We start from the raw sequence: 27,446 nt of genomic DNA, 5'->3' as shown, positions 1-27,446 counted from the left end.
TAATGGTGGCCATGGGTGATTCCTGATTCCTTTTTGTCATGTGTTTATGTGAACATGTGGGCAAATGTTTTGGGTTTGGTGGGAGGATGGGATCGTTGTTATCGATATGGGGATTGACATATTTGTTACTGATTATTGTTTATTACTGATTATTGTTTATTATTGGTGGGTGTAAATTTGGGAGAAAATGCAAAAAAGGATAAATGACTGCTCTTTAATTTTTCAATGTTGCATATACTTGTCACTTTTGCGAATTAATTTAATTATTTGCAACTGAATATTTTGGTACCTGCCGCTGCCCTCCGGTTTGGCATCCTCTTATATAATCGCATTCATGCGCTCAAAAGTGAACCTTGTTTCACACTTGGGTAGGGGGCTACGTAGGTTCTGAATGTGGGATGCACCTAATGTATCGTCTGCTCAGTTTTGTGGGTTTTATTTACTAGAAATCATCGAGTTCCAAAGCATCAATGTCCCCTTCAGATAACTATTATTTGGCACGAAGGCGGACACTGCAGGTGGTGGTTAGTTCCCTACTAACTGAAGCAGGGTTTGACGCAGCAGAAAAGGCGGCTGTCGAAACATTGACTGAAATGCTGCAGAGCTGTGAGTAGAAAATAGTTGGCTTTGTTTGGTATTGTTCAGGTTTTTTTGTTGAGAGAGATGCAAATAGTTCCATCAGTGCAAAGTTTACCCTACAGTCCAGGATCACTCTGGGTTTGTTTTAAAATGCAGAATGCTTGATTATTTTCCCAGCTGAGGACTTCCAGCTGCGAGACTTTATATCATGGGCACAAACCACGAGGTGTGTTTGTTCTTTTAGCCTTGTCGTAAGTTGTTTAGGTTTGTTTTTGCCAGGTTTGGTTGGTGAGAATTTCCTGCAGGGCGCAATGTGCTGTTAAACTTTCAAAGCTCTCTTTTTCACATTTCTTTACTAAAAGGGTAACTATTTCTTTCAACCTGATGCTAATTTTGCCAATTAAAGTGAAAGATTTGACCGAGAATTACTTTCCAAATATCTTTTATTCGGTTATCTTTTTACCTGTTGCTTCTCTCCCATACCCGTGCTGTACTATTCTATGATTCTATTTTACTTTGAGGTCAGTTGGTACAGCGGTTAGCACTGCTGTTTCACAGCGCCAGGGACATGGGTTTGATGCCGACCTTGGGTGGCTGTCTGTGTGAAGTTTGCACTTTCTCCCCGTATCTGCGTAGGTTTCCTCATGGTGCTCCGGCTTCCTTCCACATCCCAAAGATGTGCAGGTTAGGTGGATTGGCCATGCTATATTGCTCCTTAATGTCCAAAAGTTAATTGGGATTGCAGGCTTATGGGGTTCTGGTGGGGGAGTGAGCCTGGGTGGAGTGCTCTTTCAGAGGGTCGGTGCATACTTTATGGGCCAAATGGCCGTCTGCATTGTAGGTACTCTATGATTCTAAATTCGGGGTTGCTTTCAATATCTTCAGTCACACCTCTAAGCGGCATGCATTTGTGAGATATGACTCATACTTTCTTATCTGGTTGTCTGATGACATAAGCTGGGTGTCTAACAGCAGGACTATATTGTGACCCAAATCAGATATTTATGTTTCTGTCGCATATATCGGCAACCTCTCCCCAAAATGGACAGACCAGATGTTTTGAGACGAGGCTACATCTGAATTTAGTAAGTTGTTATTTTATAGCACAGTGAAGTGTTATGATTGGATTTGCATAATTCAATTTACAATCTAACTTCCCAAACTGATGTAAAATAAAGAATGTGGTATACTGCTCCATTTTGGACTGGTGTATTCATATTTTCGGAATTATCTTACTCTCTTGGCAACTATTGGTTGCAAGAAACCGTACCTGCGTATTCACTTTCCAACTCACCTGCATTCTCTACATTCTCTGCTTTTTGTTTTGTTAGATAGCCTTACTCCAGTGGCAAATTTCAGTCACACTCTCACTACGACCTCAAGTTTACCCAAGAACAGAATCCATCTAACTTGCTAATGGGCTCCCTGCTGGATTCAAGTAAATAGTCACAGCGCATTAATCACTTCAATATTAAACCATTTTTCATTGTCTAAAGCACGCTGGTTCAGACGCACCGCCTTAATCTTAGCTTGTATGACTCGAATTCCGAGGAAGGGTTCTGAGGTGTCTTAACAGCTGTTGCCTGACCTACTGAGTGTCTCCAGCAGTTTCTCTCTGTTTCAGATTTCCAGTATTTTGCTTTTTTTTCCAATCTACTGTCGTGGGAGTTAACCCCGAGTCGCAGGATAAGCTCAGTCGACCCATTGTTAACCTGCGTTAAACCAAGATAGAAATTCTGAAGCATGGCAAGGATGCATTGCAAAAGTAATGTTTGTATTCTAAGTTGTAGAAAATGTGTGTGTGTGGGGGGGGGGGGGGGGGGGGGGGGTGTTAACAAAGTACTTGAACAATGAAATTAACATGGGAAATTTCAATTTTAACAATATTTTTGGATAAGATTTTCTGCGCATTTTTATTGGACCTTAACTTCTGAACTCCAGGGCAGTTTAACTGGGGGATACCCCAAGGATGCAATGGAGAGTCCCCCCCCCCCCCGGCCCCCCCAGCCCCCCAAGTAAGGGCAGTGTGGCAGTTGCCTGGGAATTGCAAACTTCTGATAGACAATTACCTGCACTGGGAACCATCCAAAAATGCGATCAAACTGCAAACATCAGATGGCTCCCGTTGTCTGACATCAATAGTTACCCAGATAAATTAGAAGGATTAAAACCACTTACCGCTTCTAGTTTCTGGGGAGCTATTGTAGAACCTGCACCACCCCCCACCCCCCAAGGCCTGACTGCCAACCTCCCCTTACTTATGCTCACCTAATTTCCAGGTAAGGTCTTTCGAGCAGAGTGCCAATCCAACTCAATTGCCACTCCATCGGAAGTTACGGCACAGTAAATAAATGTTGCACTATAGAGGATTAGTTTCCATCTCAATGGTTTTTTTTGCACTAATTTGGTGCACAATTTAATTAAGTAGACATGGCATAATAGAGGATTAGAGGAAGATGTGCAATGTATCTTAATCCTTAAGACCGCTTTATTCAAATCGGAACAATTCTTTTCCCCCACCTAGATCTTTCTGAAATTGGTCGAAGTGCAAAAGTATATTGTGAACATTCAGCACGAACTCAACCAACCTTGTCAGATGTTGTGGTTACTTTAGCAGAAATGGGTATGTGCTGTCTTGTGCTAACATATTGACCTACTTTGTTAAATTCACTGCATGTTTCATGCAGTTTTCTTAAACCACTAGAGCCCAAAGTTACAGCAGCAGGAGCAGAGACTGGCAAGTTCCTAATTTACAGTTTTGTTGAAATAAAGTAATTTGCCAGCAGTAACTTTAAAAACATGCTTTGCAAGAGAACAATGCTTTGTGTGGTAGCTTGGTGCACTGATATACATCAGTGTTGCATCATCATGATTACTTGATTATCATTTTTTTAAAATGGGGGAGCCAAAGTGAAACTGTTTCCACTGGAATGATCACATAGAAACATACATAGAAAATAGAAGCAGGAGGAGGCCATTCGGCCCTTCGAGCCTGCTCCGCCACTCATTCTGATCACGGTTGATCACGTTCAATACCGTGAGCCCGCTTTCTCCCATATCCCTTGATCCCTTTAGCCCCAACAGCTATATCTAATTCCTTCTTGAAATTACAATGTTTTGGCCTCAACTACCTTTTGAGGTAGTGAATTCCATAGATTCACCATTCTCTGGGTGAAGAAATTTCTCTTTGCCTCAATCCTAAAAGGTTTACCCCTTATCCTCAAACTATGACCCCGAGTTCTGGACTCCCCCATCACCAGGAACATTCTTTCTTAATCTACCCTATCTAATCCTGTTAGAATTTTTAAAGCTCCTATTCTACAGCCATTGTGCTCCCTGGTCTCAGTTTAGTGAATCAGTGGTAATATTTGTCCTCAAAACTAGAAAGCACAGATGACCCGACCACTCGAGACAGAAACTCTGGGTTCCAGTCCCACTTTAGGACATGACGACCATGGAAGGTGCATTCGTAAAGTGGTTGACTATCAGCCTGTAAATCCTTCCAATGTGCCTCATGGTAGGCGGTAAGAGAGGGAGAGTTTCCTTTTTTTTTTCTTATAAATTTAGAATACCCAATTATTTTTTTAAGGGGTAATTTAGCATGGCCAATTCACATACCCTGCACATCTTTTCGGGTTATGGGAGTGAGACCCACGCAGACACGGGGAGAATGTACAAACTCCACACGGATAGTAAGCAGGGGCCGGGATCGAACCCGGGTCCTGGGCGCCGTGAGGCAGCAGTGCTAAACACTGCGCCACCCTGCTGTCCTGGAGGGAGAAAGTCCATGGTTAACAACATCCTCTGAGGGCATAGTGTCTGAAGGAGGAAGAAACTGGTAAGAAAGATGCATTTACATAGGAACTTATTGTATTTCTTCAAGATGTTGCACAGTGCTTCACAGCTAATGGATTACTTTTTATTGCCTGGCAAACTCCCACATGCAACAGACCATGAGACAAATGAACAATCAAACAGTTTTGTGCCCTGTCCTTTAATTGCTTCCTACTTAAGACGTTATAAAACTGGTCTTGATGTATTCAAGGATAATAATCAGACTGCAAACAGATTTATTACGGTCATGGTACTGGAATAGCAATCAAGAAGAATTTGGTTCAAACCCAATCATGGAACATGAGGAAACTGAATTCAATAAATGTTCATTTGTGGGCTCGCACCAGAAAATGAACTATTGACTGTGCTGAATTGTAAAAATACAACTAATAATAATAATCTTTATTATTGTCCCAAGTAGGCAATAACCTTAACAAAGCAATTAAAGTTACTGTGAAAAGCCCCTAGTCACCACACTCCAGCGCCTGTTTGGGTACAGTGAGGGAGAATTCAGAATGTCGAATTCACCTAACAGCACGTCTTTCGGGACTTGTGGGAGGAAACTGGAGCACTCGGAGGAACCCACCCAGACACGGGGAGAATGTGAAGACTCCGCACAGACAGTGACCCAAGCCGTTAATCGAAACTGGGACCCGGCTGCTGTGAAGCAACAGTGCTAACCACTGTGCTGCCCAACTAGTTTACTAATGTACTATGGGTCTCCTGCACTTGGCTGGCCTACATATATGACACAAATAATTCATAATGCCCTCGGCGATAGGCAAAGCAATGCTACCTTGCCCACATCCCAGGGACAGATTTTCGGTGCTATGTGCTAGATAGCAGTCCTAGCTTTTGTAACCCAGGATTTAATTTGCAGCCAGATGGGGAGTAAAGTTTGTCCTCTTTTCCCCTTCGAAATTTGTTGTAACTGCAACTTCAGTGTGAAACCTCTGCTCTGATAGTTTGACAGCTTCACTTGTGGTCTTTCAGTGAAACCGGTAATCGGTGTTGAATTGCAGTTATGCACTTGCTGGTTTGAGTTAGTGAAGAACTTATGAATACAACCAAATGTAACTGGACAAAAATGTTTTGCTTACTATACTCTTATTCTTCAGGTTTTAATGTGGATAATATTCAGGCTTATGCCAAACGTTCACAAAGGATGGTTATTACTGCACGTAAGTATGTTTTCACCAAATGTTTACTAGAATATTATGGCCTGGTGTCTGCACTCTATAGTTTCTGTTGGTTTGTTCAGAGAAAAACTTAAGTGGATTTGGAAGTAGAGAAGAGATGCTGTTTGAAGGTAGCGGAACATGATTCCCTGTTAGCACTGGGGTAGTACACGGGGGCCGGTTTAGCTCAGTTGGTTAGACAGCAGGTTGGTGATGCAGAGCGAGGCCAGCATTCCTGTACATGCTGAGGTTATTCGTGAAGGTCCCGCCTTCTCAACCGTGCTCCTCGCCTGAGGTGTGGTGATCCTCAGGTTAAGTCGTCACCAGTCAGCTCTCCTCCTCAACAGGGAACGCAGCCTATGGTCATCTGGGACTGTGGTGACTTTACCTTACCTAGTACATGGTGCAGGAAAGCTGAGAATAGAGAAACTGACCCACCACATTAGGAGCGTTAACCCTAACAATGCCGGCTGGCCACTGAGTAAGTTCAACCACAGAAAGATTCAGATCTTGGAGTGAAATTGAAACATGAACTTGTATTAAGTATTGATGATTTGCAGGCAGCAAGGAAAATGACCCCTGTTTAAAAAAATAAATAAATATTTTATTCAAGATTTTTTGGCCAAACATAACAGTACGTAGTGTTTCTTTTAAACAACAATAAAGCAATATAAATAACAGTGGCCAGTTTTAAACAAATAAATAAATAATATATAAACAGAAACAAAAACCAAACTAAATGGCGACTGCCTTGTCAAAAATAAATACTCTCCAAAGATACAATCCAACAGTCCAATATACATTACCTAAAACAAGTGCCTATACATAAATAACATCCCTGAAAGTCCGTCCGATTCCTCCCTCCCCCCCCCCCCCCCCCTGGGTTGCTGCTGTTGTCTTCTTCTTTTCCATTCCCTCTATCTTTCTGTGAGGTAGTCGACGAACAGTTGCCACCGCCTGGTGAACCCTTGAGCCGAACCCCTTAGTACGAACTTAATCCGTTCTAACTTTATAAACCCTGCCATGTCGTTTATCCAGGTCTCCACACCTGGGGGTTTGGCTTCCTTCCACATTAACAATATCCTGTGCCGGGCTACTAGGGACGCAAAGGCCAAAACATAAGCCTCTCTCGCCTCCTGCACTCCCGGCTCTTCTGCAACCCCAAATATAGCCAACCCCCAGCTTGGTTCGACCTGGACCCCCACCACCTTCGAAAGCACCTTTGCCACCCCCACCCAAAACCCCTGTAGTGCCGGGCATGACCAGAACATGTGGGTGTGATTCACTGGGCTTCTCGAGCATCTCGCACACCTGTCCTCTATCCCAAAAAGTTTACTGAGCCGTGCTCCAGTCATATGCGCCCTGTGTAACACCTTAAATTGTATCAGGCTTAGCCTGGCACACGAGGACGATGAGTTTACCCTACATAGGGCATCAGCCCACAGCCCCTCCTCAATCTCCTCCCCCAGCTCTTCTTCCCATTTCCCTTTCAGCTCATCTACCATGATCTCCCCCTCGTCCCTCATTTCCCTATATATGTCCGACACCTTACCATCCCCCACCCATGTCTCTGAGATCACTCTATCCTGCACCTCCTGCGTCGGGAGCTGCGGGAATTCCCTCACCTGTTGCCTCGCAAAAGCCCTCAGTTGCATATACCGAAATGCATTCCCTTGGGGCAACCCATATTTTTCCGTCAGCGCTCCCAGACTCGCAAACGTCCCATCTACGAACAGATCTCTCAATTGTGCTACCCCTGCTCTTTGCCATGCTCCAAATCCCCCATCCATTCTCCCCGGAACAAACCTATGGTTATTTCTTATCGGGGACCGCACCGAGGCTCCCGTCTTTCCCCTATGCCGTCTCCACTGCCCCCAAATTTTCAATGTAGTACCACCACCGGGCTTGTGGTGTATTTCTTCGGTGAGAACGGCAACGGTGCCGTCACCATAGCTTGTAGGCTAGTCCCCCTGCAGGACGCCCTCTCCAATCTCTTCCACGCCGCTCCCTCCTCTTCTCCCATCCACTTACACACCATTGAAATATTGGCGGGCTAGTAGTACTCACTTAGGCTCGGTAGTGCCAGCCCCCCCCTGTCCCTACTACGCTGCAAAAATCCCCATCTCACTCTCGGGGTCTTCCCGGCCCACACAAAACTCATAATACTCTTCTCGATTCTTTTGAAAAAAGCCTTCGTGACCACCACCGGGAGGCACTGAAACACAAAAAGGAATCTCGGGAGGACCACCATTTTAACCGCCTGCACCCTACCTGCCAGTGACAGGGACACCATGTCCCATCTCTTAAAGTCCTCCTCCATCTGTTCCACCACCCGCGTTAAATTAAGCCTATGTAATGTACCCCAATTCTTGGCTATCTGGATCCCCAAGTACCGAAAGTCACTTGTTACCTTCCTCAACGGTAAATCCTCTATTTCTCTGCTCTGCTCCCCTGGATGCACCACAAACAACTCACTTTTCCCCATGTTCAATTTATACCCTGAAAAATCCCCAAACTCCCCAAGTATCCGCATTATCTCTGGCATCCCCTCCGCCGGGTCCGCCACATATAGCAACAAATCATCCGCATACAGAGATACCCGGTGTTCTTCTCCTCCCCTGAGTACTCCCCTCCACTTCCTGGAACCCCTCAATGCTATGGCCAGGGGCTCAATCGCCAGTGCAAACAATAACCCTGCTCCGTCCCTCTATGGAGCCAAAAATAATCAGACCCCCATCCATTCGTGACCACGCTCGCCATCGGGGCCCTATACAGCAACTGTACCCATCTGATATACCCATCTCCAAAGCCAAATCTCCTCAGCACCTCCCACAAATAATCCCACTCCACTCTATCAAATGCTTTCTCGGCATCCATCGCCACCACTATCTCCGCTTCCCCCTCTGGTGGGGGCATCATCATTACCCCTAGCAGCCTCCGTATATTTGTATTCAGCTGTCTCCCCTTCACAAACCCAGTTTGGTCCTCATGAACCACCCCCGGGACACAATCCTCTATCCTCATTGCCATTACCTTGGCCAGAATCTTAGCGTCCACATTCAGGAGGGAAATAGGCCTATAGGACCCGCATTGCAGCGGGTCTTTTTCCTTCTTTAGGAGGAGCGATATCGTTGCATCTGACATCGTCGGGGGCAGCTGCCCCCTTTCCCTCGCCTCATTAAAGGTTCTCATCAGTAGCGGGGCCAGCTAGTCCATATATTTCCTATAGAATTCAACTGGGAATCCGTCTGGTCCCGGGGCCTTCCCCGCCTGCATGCTCCCAATCCCTTTCACTACTTCCTCAGTCTCAATGTGTGCTCCCAGTCCCGCCCTCTCCTGCTCCTCCACCTTAGGAAATTCCAGCTGATCCAGAAAGTACATCATTCTCTCCTTCCCATCCGGGGGCTGAGCTTCATATAATCTTTCATAAAATGTCTTGAACACTCCATTCACTCTCTCCGCTCCCCGCTCCATCTCTCCCTCCTCATCACTCATCTTTTCCTCCGTTGGTGGGCCAGCAACCTGCTCGCCTTCTCCCCATATTCGTACTGTACACCCTGTGCCTTCCTCCATTGTGCCTCTGCATTACCCGTAGTCAACAAGTCAAATTCTACATGTAGCCTTTGCCTTTCCCTGTACAGTCCCTCCTCCGGTGCCTCCGCATATTGTCTGTCCACCCTCAGAAGTTCTTTCAACAACCGCTCCCGTTCCCTACCCTCCTGCTTTCCTTTATGTGCCCTAATAGATATCAGCTCCCCTCTAACCACTGCCTTCAGCGCCTCCCAGACCACTCCCACCTGGACCTCCCCATTATCATTGAGTTCCAAGTACCTTTCAATACACCCCCTCACCCTTAAACACACACCCTCATCTGCCAATAATCCCATGTCCATTCTCCAGGGTGGACGCTGTTCTTTTTCCTCCCCTATCTCCAGGTCCACCCACCACCCAATGTGGAGCGTGATCCGAAATAGCTATAGCCGTGTACTCCGTCCCCGTCACCTTCGGGATCAGTGCCCTTCCCAAAACAAAAAAGTCTATCCGTGAATAAACTTTGTGGACATAGGAGAAAAACGAAAACTCCTTACTCCTAGGTCTACTAAATCTCCAGGGGTCTACTCCTCCCATCTGCTCCATAAAGTCCTTAAGCACCCTAGCTGCAGCCGGCCTCCTTCCGGTCCTGGACCTCGATCTGTCCAGCCCTGGGTCCAGCACCGTATTAAAATCTCCACCCATTGCCAACTTCCCCACCTCTAGGTCCGGGATACGTCCTAACATACGCCTCATAAAGTTGGCATCATCCCAGTTCGGGGCATATACGTTCACTAAGACCACCGCCTCCCCTTGCAATTTGCCACTCACCATCACGTATCTGCCCCCACTATCCGCCACTATGGTCTTTGCCTCAAACATTACCCGCTTCCCCACTAGTATAGCCACACCCCTGTTTTTTGCGTCTAGCCCCGAATGAAACACCCGCCCCACCCATCCTTTGCGTAGTCTGACCTGGTCTATCAGTTTCAGATGCGTCTCCTGCAGCACAACCACATCTGCCTTAAGTTTCTTTAGGTGTGCGAGTACCCGTGCCCTCTTCATCGGCCCGTTCAGCCCTCTCATATTCCACGTGATCAGCCGGGTTGGGGGGCTCTTTACCCCCCCCCCCCCCTTGTCGACTAGCCATCTCCTTTTTCAATCCAGCTCCTCACCCGGTTCCCACGTAGCCGTATCTCCCCCCAACGGCGCCCTGCCGCCCCGACCACCCCACCCCATACCAGCTCCCCCTTCTCCCCAACAGCAGCAACCCAGTTAACCCCCCCCCCCCCCCCCCCGCTAGATCCCTCACTAGCGTAATTGCACCCCCTTGTTGCTCCCAGAAGTCAGCAAACTCTGGCCGACCTCGGCTTCCCCCCGTGACCTCGGCTCCCACTGTGCGAGGCCCCCTCCTTCCTGCTTCCCTGTTCCCGCCATGATTACCATAGCGCGGGAACAAAGCCCGCGCTTCCCATTTGGCCCCGCCCCCAATGGCCGCCGCCCCCAGCTCCTCATCCTCCCTCCCCCCCCTCCCCCACGACATGGGGAAGAGAGAAAAGTTACAGGGTCGCAGGATTAACAACTTGGGAAATCATCTCTTCCCCCTTTTCCCCCTCTTCACCCCACATATTCGCCCCACCACTTTGTCCCAAACGTTCTTTTTCTAGCCCGCTTATTCCAGTTTCTCCTCGACAATAAATGTCCACGCCTCTTCTGCCGTTTCAAAGTAGTGGTGTTTCTCTTGATGTGTGACCCACAGTCTTGCCGGCTGCAGCATTACAAATTTAACCTTCCTTTTGTGCAGCACCGCCTTGGCCCGATTAAAGCTTGCCCTCCTTCTCGCCACCTCCGCACTCCAATCTTGATATACACGGATCACCGCGTTCTCCCACCTACTGCTCCGAGTTTTCTTTGCCCATCTGAGGACCATCTCTCTGTCCTTATATCGGAGAAATCTCACCACTATGGTTCGAGGAATTTCTCCAGCCCTCGGTCTTCGCGCCATAACTCGATAGGCTCCCTCCACCTCCAACGGGCCCATCGGGGCCTCCGATCCCATTAACGAGTGCAGCATCGTGCTCACATATGCCCCGACGTCCGCCTCTTCTGCACCTTCGGGAAGACCAAGAATCCTTAAATTCTTCCTCCTCGCATTATTCTCCAGCACCTCCAGCCTTTCCACACACCTTTTGTGTTGTGCCTCGTGCATCTCTGTCTTCACCACCAGGCCCTGTATGTCGTCCTCATTCTCAGCAGCCTTTGCCTTCACGACCCGAAGCTCCTGCTCCTGGGTCTTTTGCTCCTCCTTTAGCCCTTCATTCGCCTGTAATATCGGGGCCAACAGCTCCTTCTTCATCTCCTTTTTAAGTTCTTCCACGCAACGCCGCAGGAACTCTTGTTGGTCAGGGCCCCATATTAAACTGCCTCCTTCCGACGCCATCTTGCTTTGTGCCTGCCTTCCTGGCCGCTGCTCTAGAGGATCCACCGCAATCCGGCCACTTTCCTCTCCTTTTTCCATCCGTGTCCAGGGGGGATTCCCTTCTGGTTTACCGCACAGTGTTTTTAGCCGTTAAAATTGCCGTTGGGGCTCCTATTAAGAGCCCAAAAGTCCTTTCCACCAGGAGCTGCCGAAACGTGCGACTTAGCTGGTCATCGCCTCACCCGGAACGGAAAATGACCCCTGTTAAGAGCAGGAATTCATATTTCCTCTTTTTTTTGTCGGTTATTCTGCATTTGTTTTGCAGTTACCATCTCACTTTATTTTTTCAGTTACTTGTATGTTTTTTTGGGTTTTTTTGTGTGGTTCCATTCTTGGTTTCCTGATTTTCTTAGAATCATAAGTACCAAAGATTTATTCAGCCTGTTAACAGTGGTGACCTCTGTGGTCTTCTCTAATCATCACCTTTGGTTCCCTTCCACTGATTCTGTACCTGTTGCCCTTCTTAGCATCTTCAGGGATCAGTTTCAGCATCTGTAAGGATGACAATGGATTTCACTTCACCGCAGTTTCAACAGACATCATGACGGATGATGTACTATCTACCCATCTATCATTAAACCCATGATAAAGATTAAATATTCTATAGCCCAATTAAGTTTTTATGTTCTATCCACTTTTGCCTGATACACTCAATAGTATAATTCCACATTTTGCTCCAACATTCTTGCATTATATTGCAAAAAACATTTTAAAATAACTGTGATGCTGTTATGCTGTTAGTTACGAATCTAGCATTAGTGGAGGAAGCAATTTGAGGGGATTAAGAATATTGTGCAAAAAGCATAATTCCTTAAATGCAATTTACTTGGAAGTGTGCTATTAAAATGTCACAATTCACGTGCAAACATCATCAGGTTAGCTAGTTTAAAATTTCTGTGTGTTAATTCTGTTTTTTAGTATTGTTAATGTGGGATATACTTTGAAAAATGCTCCTTGTATCATCAAAAGCCTTGAACAGCTTTAGTAATGCGGCCTTGTCAAACTGCTGCAGCTACTGGTGGACTGATACGTTGGCTCTTGTTGCAGATAGTTTCTGCGAATGATGATGCAATTCGTACGTTTTTATTTCTGCATGTTTTTGGGGAGTTTTAAATCAGTGTGAAACCACAACAAATGGTTAACTTCACAAGCTGATACCTGTCAGTGGCTCGAAAACAAACTGCAGTTCTTAAATAAAGTGCAGAAAAGAAAACCATACCAAGCTTCAGTGCTTCCCTCTGATTTGCTTCTTGGCAAAACAAATCCAATTGCATTCAGTGTTCATCTGGGAACCTTGAGCAGCTAATGAGCTCTGTAATCTCTCACAGCTTTATACGCTGATCTTCATCGCCACACAAGTATTTTCCCCTCCTTTTTTTCCAAAGGTTGGATGACATTATCCAACAGAGGAGGTTTACCAGGATGTTGCCTGGTCTGGAGGGTGTTAGCTATGCGCAGAGACTTAATAGACTCAAACTGTTTTCATTAGAACAACGGAAATTGTAGGGTGACCTGATAGAGATCTACAAGATTATGAGGGTCTTGGATAGAGTGGCTGGGTAGGCACTCTTTCCCAGGGTAGAGGGGCCAGTCACCAGGGGGCATAGGTTTAAGGCCATGGGGAAAAGTTTAGAGGAGATGTGCAAGGCAGGTTTTTTACGCCTAAGGTGGTGAGTACCTGGAACACTTTGCCAGGGGAGATTGTGGAAGCAGATACATTAACGGCGTTCAAAAGGTCCCATGACAAATACATGGATAGGATGGGTATAGTGGGATACGGCACTAGGAAGTGCTGAGGGTTTTGTCCGAGGGTAATATCATGACCCGTACAGGCTTGGAGGGCCGAAGGGCCTGTTCCTGTGCTGCATTATTCTTTGTTCTATTATCAATCTGATTACACCCCTCTAGTAAGTCAGTTGGGTGACCTTTCTTCATATCTATGAATATGCTGACCATTAGTGAGATATTTGACTGAGGATATCACAGTAATCCCGATTGACACCGGAACAAGTTTCTGTACATGCATGATAGTTTGTGTTATGCTAGAGAGCATTGGCTTCTGATTTTCTTCTTGGTTTGTATTGTCCCTTTCTACTCCAGGAACCTGATACCAAATGTACTTTTCAAATGGGATGGGGAAGAGAAGAAAATGGAAGAATTTGGGAATGCCAAGGCCAATTGAAATGGCCTAGCTCCTGCTCCTGCTGATCAATTTCTGATAGTTTTATTTTTCCTTCTAGCTCCTGTCACAAATACCCCAGCAACCCCCAGAGCACTTTCTACTGGACAGAAGAGAACACACCCCTCATATATACCAGGCCATTTTCCAGAGTTCCCTGACCCTCACACCTATATAAAGACACCTGTAAGTGTAAACAAGTATATGTTTGGCCTTATTGTGTCTTGTCTCACACTTGGAACATAATTTAATAATTATAAATTTGTGAATTAATTTGACCCCTTTCGAGGTCTGTGAAATGTGAAGGGTGTATGAGTGCCATTGTGTTAATATAGGCGCAGCACACTTTCCAGAAGAGGCACTAGTTTGGAGAGGAGACACTTAGGAACGCAGCAGAGTAATGAATTGAAAAGGGGCATTTACATTTTTCAAATCCCATTTTGTCTGAATGAAAAAGTAATGCATTTTAATGATATAAGAGCAGAGTTAATGAAGGTGGTAAAACAAAATGCTGTGTAAAACTTTATCAAACCCAAAAATCTCAGATTAAGCTGCAACAGAGAAAAGTGAACCCACGTTGGGGCTGGTTTAGCATAGGGCTAAATCGCTGACTTTGAAAGCAGACCAAGGCAGGCCAGCAGCACGGTTCAATTCCTGTACCAGCCTCCCCGAACAGGCGCCGGAATGTGGCGACTAGGGGCTTTTCACAGTAACTTCATTTGAAGCCTACTTGTGACAATAAGCGATTTCCTCTTCTTTTGTAGCAGCAAGTAGTTAAACTTACCCCTGCAAGTTCAGATTTTCTAATTTCCTTGCATGAAAGTTGCTGAAAGTGTGTGCTGATAATGGCATAGCAAGGGCATCTGGGACCTGTGAACAGGGCAAGCAACTGTGTGACTCTTTACCTAATCAAATTGAAGGATTAAGAAACAAAAATGTAAGGACTCAGGACGTGTGAATGAAAGTGGATGAATGCAATGTTGAAGTAAGAGAGGGGGAATAAAGGCAGGAATCGTTTTTCTCAACAAAATAATTTAAATTTGGCACTTTTTTAATATATAAATTTAGAGTACACAATTCATTTTTTCTAATTAAGGGGCAATTTAGCTTGGCCAGTCCACCTACCCTGCACATCTTTGGGTTGTGGGGGCGAAACCTACGCAAACACGGGGAGAATGTGCAAACTCCTCATGGACAGTCATCTAGAGTTGGGATCGAACCTGGGACCTCGGCGCCGTGAGGCAGCAGGGCTAACCCACTGCGCCACTGTGCTGCCCAATTTGGCAATTTTAACAGTTAATACTTGAAAGAATGAGGCTCCACATTTGCAATAGTTAATTTGTAGTGACAGAATAATTGATTGGCAGTAATTAACAGTTCACATATTATGAATAGGGTCCTTCAGATTTAGCTTTATGTGAGTTAATTTGTATCTGTCACACAAATGCAGCAACTTCACACTATCCAATATGTTTAGACCATGAGGCAGACAACAAAATACTATTTTTGGAAAGCTAATTGTGGAGTGGTGCAACCTGACATCGACATTTGAATATTCGCATTTAACCTTGCAGCTTTTTAAAATATTCATTCATGGAAGGTCAATAGCTAAGTCCGTCGCTGTCCCTTACCTAAAGTTGCTGAATCATTTACATACAAGTTACCTCAATTGAAACAGGTCATTCGGTCCAACTGATGTTGCAGATGTTTATGATCCACACAAGCCAGCCCCACTCTATCCAACCCCATTGGCTTGTTCATCTTTTCTCTCTCATGTACTTATATAACTTTCCCTTCAATCCATCCGTGCTAATTGCCTCAACTACTCCATGTAGTTGTACCACTGTTAACTACACAAGTGAAAAACTATTAATGGTGAGCATGATTTTTTTGACCATTATTTTGACAACTAAATCTAGCCCAATGCTTTTCAGGTCAGTTACGTTTCATCAGAACATTGTTAAGGTGGTGCTTGTTACCAGGCGATGTTACCAGGTATTTGATAAGGCCAGATGGATGAATAGTGGGGTAATCAGACTCTAAGATGTGTTATTGTCAAATATGCTGTTGGGGAGAAGAAGATAAGAAAATGAGATTGTTCTTTAGGTTTTAACTTTTAACAGCATGCTAAGAGAGATTATTTGTCAGTGATGCTAACTGATTTGGGGGGGGGGGATTTTCTGGCTGTTCTCGCCATCGGGATCCTCCAGTCAGAATGCCGAACCCCCGCCACAGGACTCCTGGTAGCGGAGGGGTGGTTTCAGTGGGAACTCCCATTGACAGCGGCAGGACCAGAAGATCCCACCACCGGCCAATGGTGGACCACCGAGAAACAAACCGCGGTGCAGGGGTGTGTGTGGAAAATTCCCCACTTTAGCTTTGAAGAACATAATTTGCTTCACAACACCGTGTGCGGATATTCAAGTACGTTTTTTCCCCCACTGTTAGACAATCAGAGAGCCAGTTTCTGATTACCAAGTGCTGAGGGAGAAAGCTGCATCCCAGCGAAGAGATGTGGAGCGAGCTCTGACCAGATTTATGGCCAAGACAGGAGAGACAGAGAGTCTGTTTAAAGATGACGTCTCCACATTCCCATGTAAGCATGTAGTTTTACTTTTCTACAAAAATAGTTTGGCAGAAGAGGGCAAGTTTGTGTGAAGCTTTTTTTTTAGTGGGCGCAGGAAAGAGGCAGATGAATGGGCGGAGTTTGCACAGTTGCAACCCTGGAGCATAGAAAACCAACCCAGCGCATCGTGACGATTTTGCTCACCCTGAATTGATTGCTGTTTTTATACAACCGATGCAAATCTAATTTTAATTTTTCAAAGTCGGGTAATTATTGAGTGCTGAAGCTGCTTTAATGCGCTCAACATCCTGAGACTGGTTCTCCATTTGTTTTCATGTTAAACACTCTACCAATCTTGTAAATCAATTTAGTGGCAATAGTAACATAGTGGTTATTTTGCTGCATTAATAATCCAGAGAGTAAGAGATCAAGTCCAACCATGGCTGTTTAAGATTTTAAACTCTTTGCAGAACCTGGAAATTAAAGAAATGTTTGAGTGGTTATGAAGCTGATTCACTAGTGTTACCTGAGGTTCTGCCGTATATGAAAGTCAGGTTCCACACCGTTTTTGACTGGCCTGATATGCCATTCAGTTGTGGAAAACTAGTACAAGCATGAACTGCAGTGGTAAAAGAAGATGAAGCACCATGGCAATTAGGATTGGGCATTAAACGCCAGCTTCTCAGAATTGCACACATCCTGAAAATAATTTTTTAAAAATAAATATTATTTCATGGGACTCCAACTGCAGACAATAGAAGGGAATTATGGACTCACAGGACTGTTTTGATTCATTACCTCATAATGTAAGGCAAAATTATGTATTTGTTGGTCTAACTCACTATCGACGATTGTAAAGTGATGTCTTACTGATTCATTTTTGTGAATATGGTGTTACTGCGAACACAACATTTCAAGTTTGAAATCAGTGGCTTCGAATTTAGCTATTGTACCAATGTTTTTTTAAAATAAATTTACAGTACCCTATTTTTTTCGCGACCAATCCACCTAGCCTGCACATCTTTGGGTTGTGGGGGTGAGACCCACGGAGACACGGGGAGAATGTGCAAACTCCACGCGGACAGTGACCCAGAGCCGGGATCGAACCCAGGTCCTCTGCCCCGTGTGGCTGCAGTGCTAACCACTGCGCCATTGTGCCACCCATTGTACCAATGTTTTATTCAGGACTGTGATTGTGTCCATTGGAAATCATTAGTAACCAAAACTGAGGTGCATAACATCTGCTAAGCCTGAAATTCTTCACTTTTATTAAAACGTCTTTTTAACTCTTTTAAAGTGATTGCTGCGCGAACTACCACAATTCCTTACCTAAATGCCTTGCTACCATCTGAACTTGAACTGCAGCAGATGGAGGAGACAGATTCCTCGGAACAGGATGATCAGACTGATACAGAGAATCTTGCACTAAATATGAACAGCGTATGTTTCCTTGCACCCTTTCATTGCAAAATGTTGTCTTTCATGATTGGGAGTAGGTTGATTTGATCTTAGTTTCAGACTAGTTCGGCACAACATCGTGGGTCGAAGGGCCTGTACTGTGCTGTACAGTTTATTGTTGGCAGGTGAAAGTGTATTGTAATACAAAGTACCAGTATTTACCTCCGATGTAAAAGATTTTTGGACTTCTGTCTTCCAATTATGCTCCTTGTTGGGGAAATAGCTTACCCCTTAGATCTGCTCAGAAATTAGTATTTTTGTTGCCTCTAATACTTTTTGTTCACCAAATTTCAGTAAGTTGTGTTTTGCAGTGCGAATTCAGTGATTTCTGGGCTTTGAGGGATGTTGTGTTGCACAGAATCATTTAAAGTTAATTGTGTATGTTTGGACAACCTTAATAGATACCTTTAAGACACGCGTTAAAAACTATCTATCCAGCCAGACATTTAATCATTTGCCCTGATCACTCCTAATGTGGCTTGGTATTAAATTTTGTTTGGTAACACTCCTCAAATGTCGTGGGACATCAAAGACAAAATATAAATGCAGGTTAAAATGAACATCTAAAATGAAGTCACTATTGAATACCAAATCAGAGTATACTAAAAACTGGGGAGAACAGAGACGCCACTGCACAAGAATTAGTCAAAATAATTCTACAAACAGATATATTGGGGATGAGTAACATTAGCACAACCCTGTCTAATAGGCAGAGATCAGTTGAAGCATCAATAATGGTGACTCAGATGCAGGATCAGAATCGAGCCGTTCCTTATTTTACTCGCTCCATGTTTGATTTTCTGAAATAAAAAAGACTCACCCCAAAATTTGGTGAATTTGTTTCTTGTTAATCATTTTCTGGTTAATTAGTTTCAGGCTCCAATACTGCCACAGTTACTGGGGGAGAGTGATACATTTGGCCTGTCCCCTTATCGTAAGTGGGAACAGAATTTTTTTCTTATAAACTTAGAGTATCCAATTCATTTTATTCCAATTAAGGGGCAATTTAGATGGCCAATCCACCTAGCCTGCACATCTTTGGGTTGTGGGGGCGAAACCCACGCAAACACAGGGAGAATGTTCAAACACCACACGGATAGTGACCCAGAGCCGAGATCGAACCTGGGACCTCGGCGCTGTGAGGCAGCAGTGCTAACCACTGCGCCACCGTGCTGCCCGAGTGGGAACAGAATTCCCTCTTTAGAAAACCATACATCAGTAAATTTTAAATGTTGATAATATTTTTAAAAAAAAATTTAAAGTACTCAATTCATTTTTTTTCCAATTAAGGGGCAATTTAGCGTGTCCAATCCACTTCCCCTGCACATCTTTGGCGTTGTAGGGGTGAGACCCATGCAGACACGGAGAGAATGTGCAAACTCCACACGGACAGTGACCCGGGACCAGGATCGAAGCCAGGTCTTCGGCGCAGTGAGGCAGCTGTGCTAACCACAGTGCCACCGTGCCGGCTGTTATATTTTTATATGTCAACAGTTTTGTTATTTGATCATAGATTGCTTTGAATAATGGCAAAATAATTAAATTGAAAGTTCGAACTATGTTGGCCTGTCTGTTTGTGTAACAGTTCATGTTGGAATAGGATAATTGATTGTAATCCTTCCTAGGTAGCTTTAATGCCGTTTGTGACCATGTCATTGTGACCATACCAGTTCAAATGATGTACAAAACTATGAAAGCCCAGCTTTATTTTAAAGGGACAGAGAAGGGAGAATATTTTTCACAATGCTGACTGTATTGTAAATATTGAGATGCGTTTTCTTGCAGTGTTGTAAATGTTCTGTAACAAAGCAAATGTCTCTTTTCTAGGATGAAATGTCCACTGAAAAGGAAAATGCCATGTTGCAACAGAACTCAGGTTTATCCAACAGCAAGAGTAATGAGGAGCCAATGATTGACAATCCATATCTAAGACCGGTGAAAAAGCCCAAGATCCGCAGGAAGAAATGAACTTGGGAGGAAATACAAGGATGATTTCAGTAAAACACCATGCATTATAATAACACAGCTATTTGAACTGAAAAGGTTGTTTTAATTGAGAACTGTCTTCATCTTTGAAAATTGTGAAAAAGGGATCACCAGCTTAACAGAGTGAGGGAGTTTTGGTCCCAGAAAATAACTTAAAGAGACCGCGCCAGTTTGGTAATCCAGTGTAAAATCTGGATAACCAATACATGAAGCCAGAATCTTTGGCACCTCTGTTCCGATGGAGCAAACATATTTTGTTGTAAGTTTTAAAACCTCTTGAAGTATATTGCAGTGCAGCTCATGGACGTCTTTGTCTTTACAAAAGGTCACATGTCACATGGACTAAAACACATTCCAGTGAGGTAAAAGTGACTATCTGTTCAACATCGCCTCTTGCAATGGCAGTATTGTATTGGTGCCCTTCCTCCTGTTCATTCACCACTTTGCAATTCAGCTTTGATCTTCTGCTAGTGTTTTCCGCACTGCTTGACTTGGCAGCTGGCCACAGAACGGCCAGCAAACACATGTAGTGTGGCAGTTGTACAGTTTAATGTAAATAAATATTTCTTCTGGTTTAAAGAAAATAGTTCTTGATGTCGAACTGAACAAACTGCTACTGCACTACAGGGAGATGCATTATTTACCCCACTGGTGGGTTTCACCAGTGGAAATTTTTATTTGCTTACAGCAGCAGGCGCAACCACTGGAGCAGAGATCATAAATGCTTCAGATTGAACCATAGGCTTTTAACAAATTAATCCGGTTGACAGCATGTAACTGATACAAATGAGCATATGTATGGTAGCGTGAACTTGAGTAGGTCCACCAGTAACACATTCTTTGGTTGGTACGAGAGAGGGTGACTTTGAAAAAAAACAGCAGCAAACGATAATGGTAGACCACTGGGGGAAAATAAAAAGGTTAGATTTGAAGGGATGTAATTCAGAATTGAAATGATCTTATTTAAAGCAAAATAAAAGCAAATTCATTCAAACTAACCTCAAGAACTGGTTTCTTTCAACATGCCAATGAAAATCTAAAAACATAAGCCGCGGAATTCTCCGTCAGCGGGATCCTTCGCTCCGCCGGCAACGCAGCCAAACCCGCGGGTTTCCCGAACCTGTGGGGTGGCCGCAATGGGAAATCCCGTTGGCCGGCTGCCGGAATGGAGGATCCCGCTGCAAGCGAGGGCGTGCCGCGCAGGAAAATGTGGCCGGCGGACTGGAGAATCCCATCCAAGTTGTTTTTCAGTCATAAAACGAGTACAACAATGAGTAACTTTGTAATCAAAGGCACTGCATACGGACATATGAAATAGGAGCAGAAGTTGGTAAATCAGCCCATTGGGTCTTCTCCGCCTTTTAATAAGATTAAAATGTTTAATATGTTTTGAATTCCACATTCCGATCTACCCTCGATAACCATAGATTCAGTTCTGTAGAAAGGTCATATGGACTCAAAATGTTATCTCTGTGTCTCCATAAATACTGCCAGACCTGCTGAATTTATCCAGCGTTTTCCGTTTGTATAACCTTTGATCTTCTTGCCTAACAAGAATCTACCTCCAGCAATAGGATTAATTTCTGCACCAATAGTCACACAGATAGTGAGGCAGCAGACAGCGACTCAAGGTGTCACTGCCCTTCCGGTGTTTGCCCTTTTCCCAAAGGTACAGATCCATAGGTAGGTGGTTGTCCTTTTGGTGCCTGTCTGAAATGGAAAGTATAGACATGAGTATCAATGAACTTCTCACGGGATGAAACCTTAACAAACCTAATCGTGATGACTGCTCAGATGTACTTTCCAGCTGGAATCTAAAGATAAATATGTAATAAGATGAACATTCGTAATTCCTCCTAATCGTCCAATTCTGAAGTCCTTCCACAACTGAATCGGATTTCTCAAATACCTTAAGTGTTTTGCTTCTGCTTGAAGTATACTCCCTGCATTGATCACTCTCTTTATGAAGTATAGTTTTTCTGTTTTAGGCCTAGATTTGCCTTTTATTGGTTCAAACCTGTGTCTTGGTCCTAATCTGGCAATTACATTTTTATTTTAATTTTTTTAAGAGTACCCAATTTTCTTTTCCAATTAAGGGGCAATTTAGCGTGGCCAATCCACCTAGCCTGCACATCTTTGCGTTGTGGGGGTGAAACCCACGCAAAAACGGGGAGAATGTGCAAACTCCACACGGACAGTGGCCTGGGCCGGGATCGAACCCATGTCCTTTGCACCACTACACCACCATGCCGCCTCCTGCTCTAGCAATTAATGTGATTTTCCACTTCCCCGATGCTATTTCTCCATTCCCAAGTTCCAAGTTCATTTTGAAAATGAAAAGACAGATAACATTTCAGAACTGTTCCATAGAAAGAAATGGCTATTTTAAGATTGTCGACGACAACTTGTCCATGTCCTTTGTCTTTAGGCTGTGTCAGCTCTGCTCACTTGGTAATGCTTCCATGTCTGACTCAAAATGTTGTGCGTTAAAGTCTTAGATAAGGAGTTGGATGCTGTGCTTTGGGATATCAGAAAAAGTACAGTAATTTAGAAGGCTGCATTGCTGGTGTTGCTATTTTTGCATTGCTTGTGTTGCTATTTTGATGGGATATTTGATAATCTTTATTAGTGTCACAGGTAGGCTTATATTAACACTGCAATGAAGTTACTGTGAAAATCCTCTCGTCGCCACACTCCGGCGCCTGTTCGGCTACACTGAGGGAGAATTCAGAATGTCCAATTCACCCAACAAGCATGTTTTTCGGGACTAGTGGGAGGAAACCGGAGCACCCGGAGGAAACCCACACAGACACGGGGAGAATGTGCAGACTCCGCATAGATAGTGACCCAAGCCGGGAATCAAATCGGGTCCCTGGCGTTGTGAAGCAAAAGTGCCCGAATTTGCTCATTCTCCCGTTTATGCGTGGGTTTTCTCTGGGTGCTCCGGTTTCCTCCCAAAGTCCAAAGATGTGCAGGTTAGGTGGATTTGCCATGCTAAATTGCCCCATGGTGTCCAAAAGGTTAGGTGGGGTTACTGGGTTAGGGTGGAGGCAATGGCATAAGTAGGGTGCTTGTTCAGCCGGTGCAGACTCCATGGGCCGAATGGCCTCCTGCACTATAAATTCTATGATCTCCAACTCGGCACCATTGATGCAGACGGGGTGTGTATGATACTTTGCTTCCTGAAGTCAATGACCAGCTCTTTAGTTTTGCTGATGATGAGGGAGAGATTGTTGTCGTTACACTACGCCACTAGATTCTCTAACTCCCTCCTGTACTCTGACTCGTCATTGTTTGAGATCCATGCAGATTTCAGATCCAACCTATTTACCAGTAACTCAAACCCATCATAATCTCTCATAAATGAACAAACTTAACACGTTTAAAACTTTCATCTCCTAGACCTCACAGAAAAGCTGTCTCTAGTAACCTTCCCCCTGTCCAATTAACCATGGTGCCTGTCACAAGCAGTTTTCTTTACACAGAAAATAGGATCACAATACAAAAATATACATTGCTCATCACAGTGGAAAGTTGCAAAATAGCTTCAGTATTTGCATCAATAATGGTTGCTGTCCATCAAAAAGTATTGTATACTGAAATAAAAGCAACATATGGCAGGTGTTGGAAGTCTGAAATAGAAACAGAAAATGCCAGAAAAATGCAGCAGGTATGGCAGCATCTGTGGAGAGAAAACGGGGTTAATGTTTAGTGTCCGGTACAGACTTGAAATGTTAACTCTGTTTTCCGCCACAGAGTTTTCTCAGCATTTTCAATGTTTGTATTGCATATTTGTAGTGTCCTGAATAAGAAGCTAAATTTTATTCATCGTACAAAATATTGCCTAGTGGCCAACCAGTGTGTGCAATTGCTGTTGCCTGGCGGCATGGTAGCACAGTGGTTAGCACTGTTGCTTCACCGCGCCACAGTCCCGGGTTCGATTCCCAGCTTGGGTCGCTGTGTGTGTGGAGTCTGCACGTTCTCCCTGTGTCTGCGTGGGTTTCCTCCGGGTGCTCCAGTTTCCTCCCACAAGTCCCGGAAGACGTGCTGTTAGGTGAATTGGACATTCTGAATTCTCCCTCAGTGTACCCGAACAGGCGCCGGAGTGTGGCGACTAGGGGCTTTTCACAGTAACTTCATTGCGGTGTTAATGTAAGCCTACTTGTGACAATAAAGATTATTATTATTGAACCTTCACTCAATTGACACTAATACCCCTGGTTTTTTTTGAAGGGGGAGGAATTAAGAAAAATCCTGAACTTTTTGCCATCTGCTTATATCATGTTTCCTGCGCTACCATGTATTGTTTTGGCACTTATTCCAATTTACATGATCGACATTAAACTTTTGAAAACGTGTTGGAAGTTATGAAAATCACATTACCATATTTGGATGTGTTCTGTCAGTGGAATTGGTTAGGCGAGGTGGAAGTTCTGGTGCCAGAGTGAAGTTAGCCACGTAGCCCTGGAGTTCCTTGAAAGTGGAAGCACTCAGCTACACGGAGCACAAAATTAATTCAGACCCCCCCCCCCCCCGCCGCACTCTAATGAACAACCTGCCTATTCCAGATGCTGAAAAAATTCTCTGCTCCAGTGTGTGCAAAGACCAAAAATGGGGGGAGGGAGGAGGAAATTAAAACAAAAAATCCTGAAATATGTGTTGATTTTTGTTTCACCGCAGCCCTTAGAATGTTTTGACAGAGAAGTCTTGTTCCAGAAAGTTTGGACAGTGAGAAGTCTTGTTGCAGAAAGTTTGGACAGTGAGAAGTCTTGTTGCAGAAAGTTTTCAAGCGGTCAAACTTCCAGCGCAGCAGGTGGGGAGCAGAGGAGGCGGGCTCTTGGTGGTGGGGGGGGGGGGGGGCGCCGCGATTGGTTGGGGCGTAGCGCGCCGTTCGCGCCGCCGATTGGCCGGCCGCTCGCGTCAATCACGGTGGAGGGGGCGTGATGTCAGGCAACGGGTCCCGCCCCCCCCCCACGCGCCGTCAATCGGAGCAGCGGGAGGATTCTGCGCGTGCGCGGCGGCGGGAAGTAGTCCCGGGCGGAGGAATCTGCGCGTGCGCGGCGGCGGGAAGAAGTCCCGGGTGGAGGGATTGGCTGGCGGTCGGGCCCGGGTATCAGGAACTGCGCGGCGACCGGGAGTTTACCCGTTCCCCCGGCAGGCAGCATGGACAGTAGCCAGTGTAAGTATGGATCGCCGCCGCAGCGTGCTCGAGGGTGTGGGGGTTTGAACCGTGTCCTCGGGCGGGCTCAGGGTGAGGCCTCGCCTCCCCGCCCCGGGTAGGCCTCGCCTTCCCGCCCCGGTTTGAGGTGAGTGAGAGGTGACGGGGTGGGGGACACGCAGCGCTCCCCGGGAGCCTGGCTGAGGCGCAGAGAGGCCCTTTCCCCCACTGGGGGAGCGTCCAGGACCAGGAGGCGTCAGCTCAGAGCCGGGTGGTCGTCCCTTTCAGAGAGATGGTGCAGGAGGAGGCCATGCGGCCCATCCAGTCTGCACCAGCTCTCCGAAATACCCTCTCTAATAATAATCTAGTCACAAGTAGGATCACATTAACACTAATGAAGTTATTGTGAAAAGCCCCTGGTCACCACATTCCGGCACCTGTTCATAGAATTTACAGTGCAGAAGCAGGCCATTCGGCCCCATCGAGTTTGCACCGGCCCTTGGAAAGAGCACCCTACTTGAGCCCACACCTCCACCCCCCATCCCCGTAACCAAGCCTAACCTTTTTGGAACCTAAGGGCAATTTATTATGGCCAGTGTTCAGGTACACGGAGGGAGAATTCAGAATGTCCAAATTACCTAACAGCACGTCTTTCAGGACTTGTGCGAGGAAACCCACGCAGACACGGAGAACGCGTCGACTCCGCAAAGCCAGCCAAGCCGGGAATTGGACCTGTGCGCTGTGAAGCAATATTGCCAGAAGCCCTATCCCCGTAACCCCATCGAGGGGCAATTCAGTACGGCCAATCCACCTAACCTGCACATCTTTGGACTGGGTGCAGCACGGTGGTGCAGTGGTTAGCGCTGTTGCCTCATGGCATCGAGATCCCAGGTTCGATCCCGGTTCTGGGTTACTGTCCGTGATGGAGTTTACACATTCTCCCCGTGTCTGCTTGGGTTTCACCCCCACAACCCAAAGATGTGCAAGGTTGGTGGATTGCCCCTTAATTTGAAAAAATGAATTGGGTATTCTAAATTTATTTTAAAAAAATCTTTGGACTCTGGAGGAAGCCGGAGCACCCGGAGGAAACCCATGGGGACAGCGAAATCGAACCCGTGAGGACGATTTCTTCTCCCAAGGGTTGTGAATCTGGTATTCCTTACCGCAGAGAGCTGTAGAGGCTGTGCTCACGGCTGCGATAGACAGTTTTTTAATCAGTAAGGGAATCAAGGGTCACCCGGGGGGGGGGGGGCAAATTACTACGGATGCTTGAATCGGAAACCAAAAAAGAAAATGCCGGAAAATCTCAGCAGGTCTGGCAGCATCGGTAGGGAGAGAAAAGAGCTAACGTTTCGAGTCTTTGTCTTTTTTAAAATAAATATTTATTCAAAGTTTTTCCAACAAAAATTTTCAACCAATTAAACCCCCCCCCCGTAACAGAAAAGAAACAGAACAGAACATAAACATATCAATCAAACATAACACAACTTATACAATGGGTTTCTCCCGCACATATCAACCCTCCCATATGCGTTTTGAGTCTTTGTCAAAGCTGTCTCAAGGGGATATGGCAAGAAGTGGAGTTTTCTGTATTTTTATTTCAAATTTTTGGACTTGCCAAATCTGCACTGAATCCTCTATTTGAGTTTTATTCTAATTCATAAATTAATTCAGTATCTAATGGACTTGTAACTCGCTGCCTACGAGGGTGGTGTTGGCAGAAACCGTGAATGATTTCTAAAGGAATAAAAGCAACCTGCTGGAAAATCTCAGTGGCCCTGGCAGTTCTGAAGGAGAGACATACCAATTTGAAACGTTAACTCTGTTTATTTCTCCACAGGTGCTCCCAGCCCTGCTGAGATTTTCCAGCTTTTTCAGATTTCAAATGGAAATTGGCTGGGAACTTGAGCGAAAAAAATGTTGCAAGGCTACAGTGATGGGGGGGGGGGCGGGGTTGGTGCTGACTGGTTTCTACAAAGAACGGGGATGGAATAGATAAATTGCCCCATTCGGTGTTGCAATGACTCTGGTGGAGAGAGTCATGGTTATTGTTAAAATAACCATTTCATCCTGCCTTATTAGGAATAGGAAATGAGTCTTAAGTGCCAGCTCCATGGATTGTAAAGCCTGCAATGTTCTCATTTTATATTTGCAAAGGTTTTTGTTTTTCGTTGGATTTCATATTGCAATTAGGTATCTCTAACCCTGCAGATTCCACATCAGCTAAATTCATAAAGGAAATCACTGAGGATACTGGAATCTGAAACAAAAAATTGAGTCAGTTAAATTCATCCTATTGCTGAAGTCACAGTTACGCATCGGTAATCGGAAATGTTAGAATTGAGATTTGGCATCTGATGCGAGACTTGTAAAAGCAATTTCAATACAATGAGCGATGCTGTTTGCCAAAGTGAATGTCAAAAATAGATTACCTTTTTAAGGCAAAATAAATGTCCAGCTTGGAAAGGTTAAAGTGGTGAATGCAATTCTTGTGCTTA

At 45.1% G+C, this 27,446-nt stretch overlaps 2 protein-coding genes and 1 long non-coding RNA gene across 4 annotated transcripts in view; 2 read left to right on the top strand and 1 right to left on the bottom strand.

Moving 5' to 3' along the window:
• Window positions 1–20,784, top strand: part of taf8 (TAF8 RNA polymerase II, TATA box binding protein (TBP)-associated factor) — a 38,032-nt gene extending 17,248 nt beyond the window's left edge. The window contains exons 3-9 of one of the 2 annotated variants that reach the window (XM_072479967.1): window positions 447–606; window positions 3,104–3,202; window positions 5,532–5,594; window positions 13,842–13,966; window positions 16,229–16,376; window positions 17,644–17,786; window positions 19,632–20,784. In XM_072479967.1, coding sequence (XP_072336068.1) covers window positions 447–606; window positions 3,104–3,202; window positions 5,532–5,594; window positions 13,842–13,966; window positions 16,229–16,376; window positions 17,644–17,786; window positions 19,632–19,772 — 879 coding nt within the window. In that variant the 3' untranslated portion in view covers window positions 19,773–20,784. The remainder of the gene's footprint in view (window positions 1–446; window positions 607–3,103; window positions 3,203–5,531; window positions 5,595–13,841; window positions 13,967–16,228; window positions 16,377–17,643; window positions 17,787–19,631) is intronic. The other variant, XM_072479968.1, reaches the window with a different exon arrangement.
• Window positions 19,942–24,240, bottom strand: LOC140393680 (uncharacterized). The gene is made up of 2 exons (XR_011935713.1): window positions 24,174–24,240; window positions 19,942–21,500 (listed from the first exon to the last, which is right to left on the bottom strand). It is a non-coding gene; the product is annotated as an uncharacterized lncRNA (long non-coding RNA).
• Window positions 24,241–24,809: 569 nt separating this feature from the next.
• The window catches only part of mdm4 (MDM4 regulator of p53), a 39,994-nt gene continuing 37,357 nt past the window's right edge, over window positions 24,810–27,446 (top strand). Inside the window, exon 1 of the mRNA XM_072479965.1 lies at window positions 24,810–24,969. The gene's annotated coding sequence lies outside the window, so the exon portion shown is untranslated. The remainder of the gene's footprint in view (window positions 24,970–27,446) is intronic.

The sequence above is a fragment of the Scyliorhinus torazame genome, chromosome 17, assembly GCF_047496885.1.
Source record: "Scyliorhinus torazame isolate Kashiwa2021f chromosome 17, sScyTor2.1, whole genome shotgun sequence".
NCBI lineage: Eukaryota > Metazoa > Chordata > Chondrichthyes > Carcharhiniformes > Scyliorhinidae > Scyliorhinus > Scyliorhinus torazame.
This window is presented reverse-complemented; position numbering and strand designations above follow the sequence as displayed.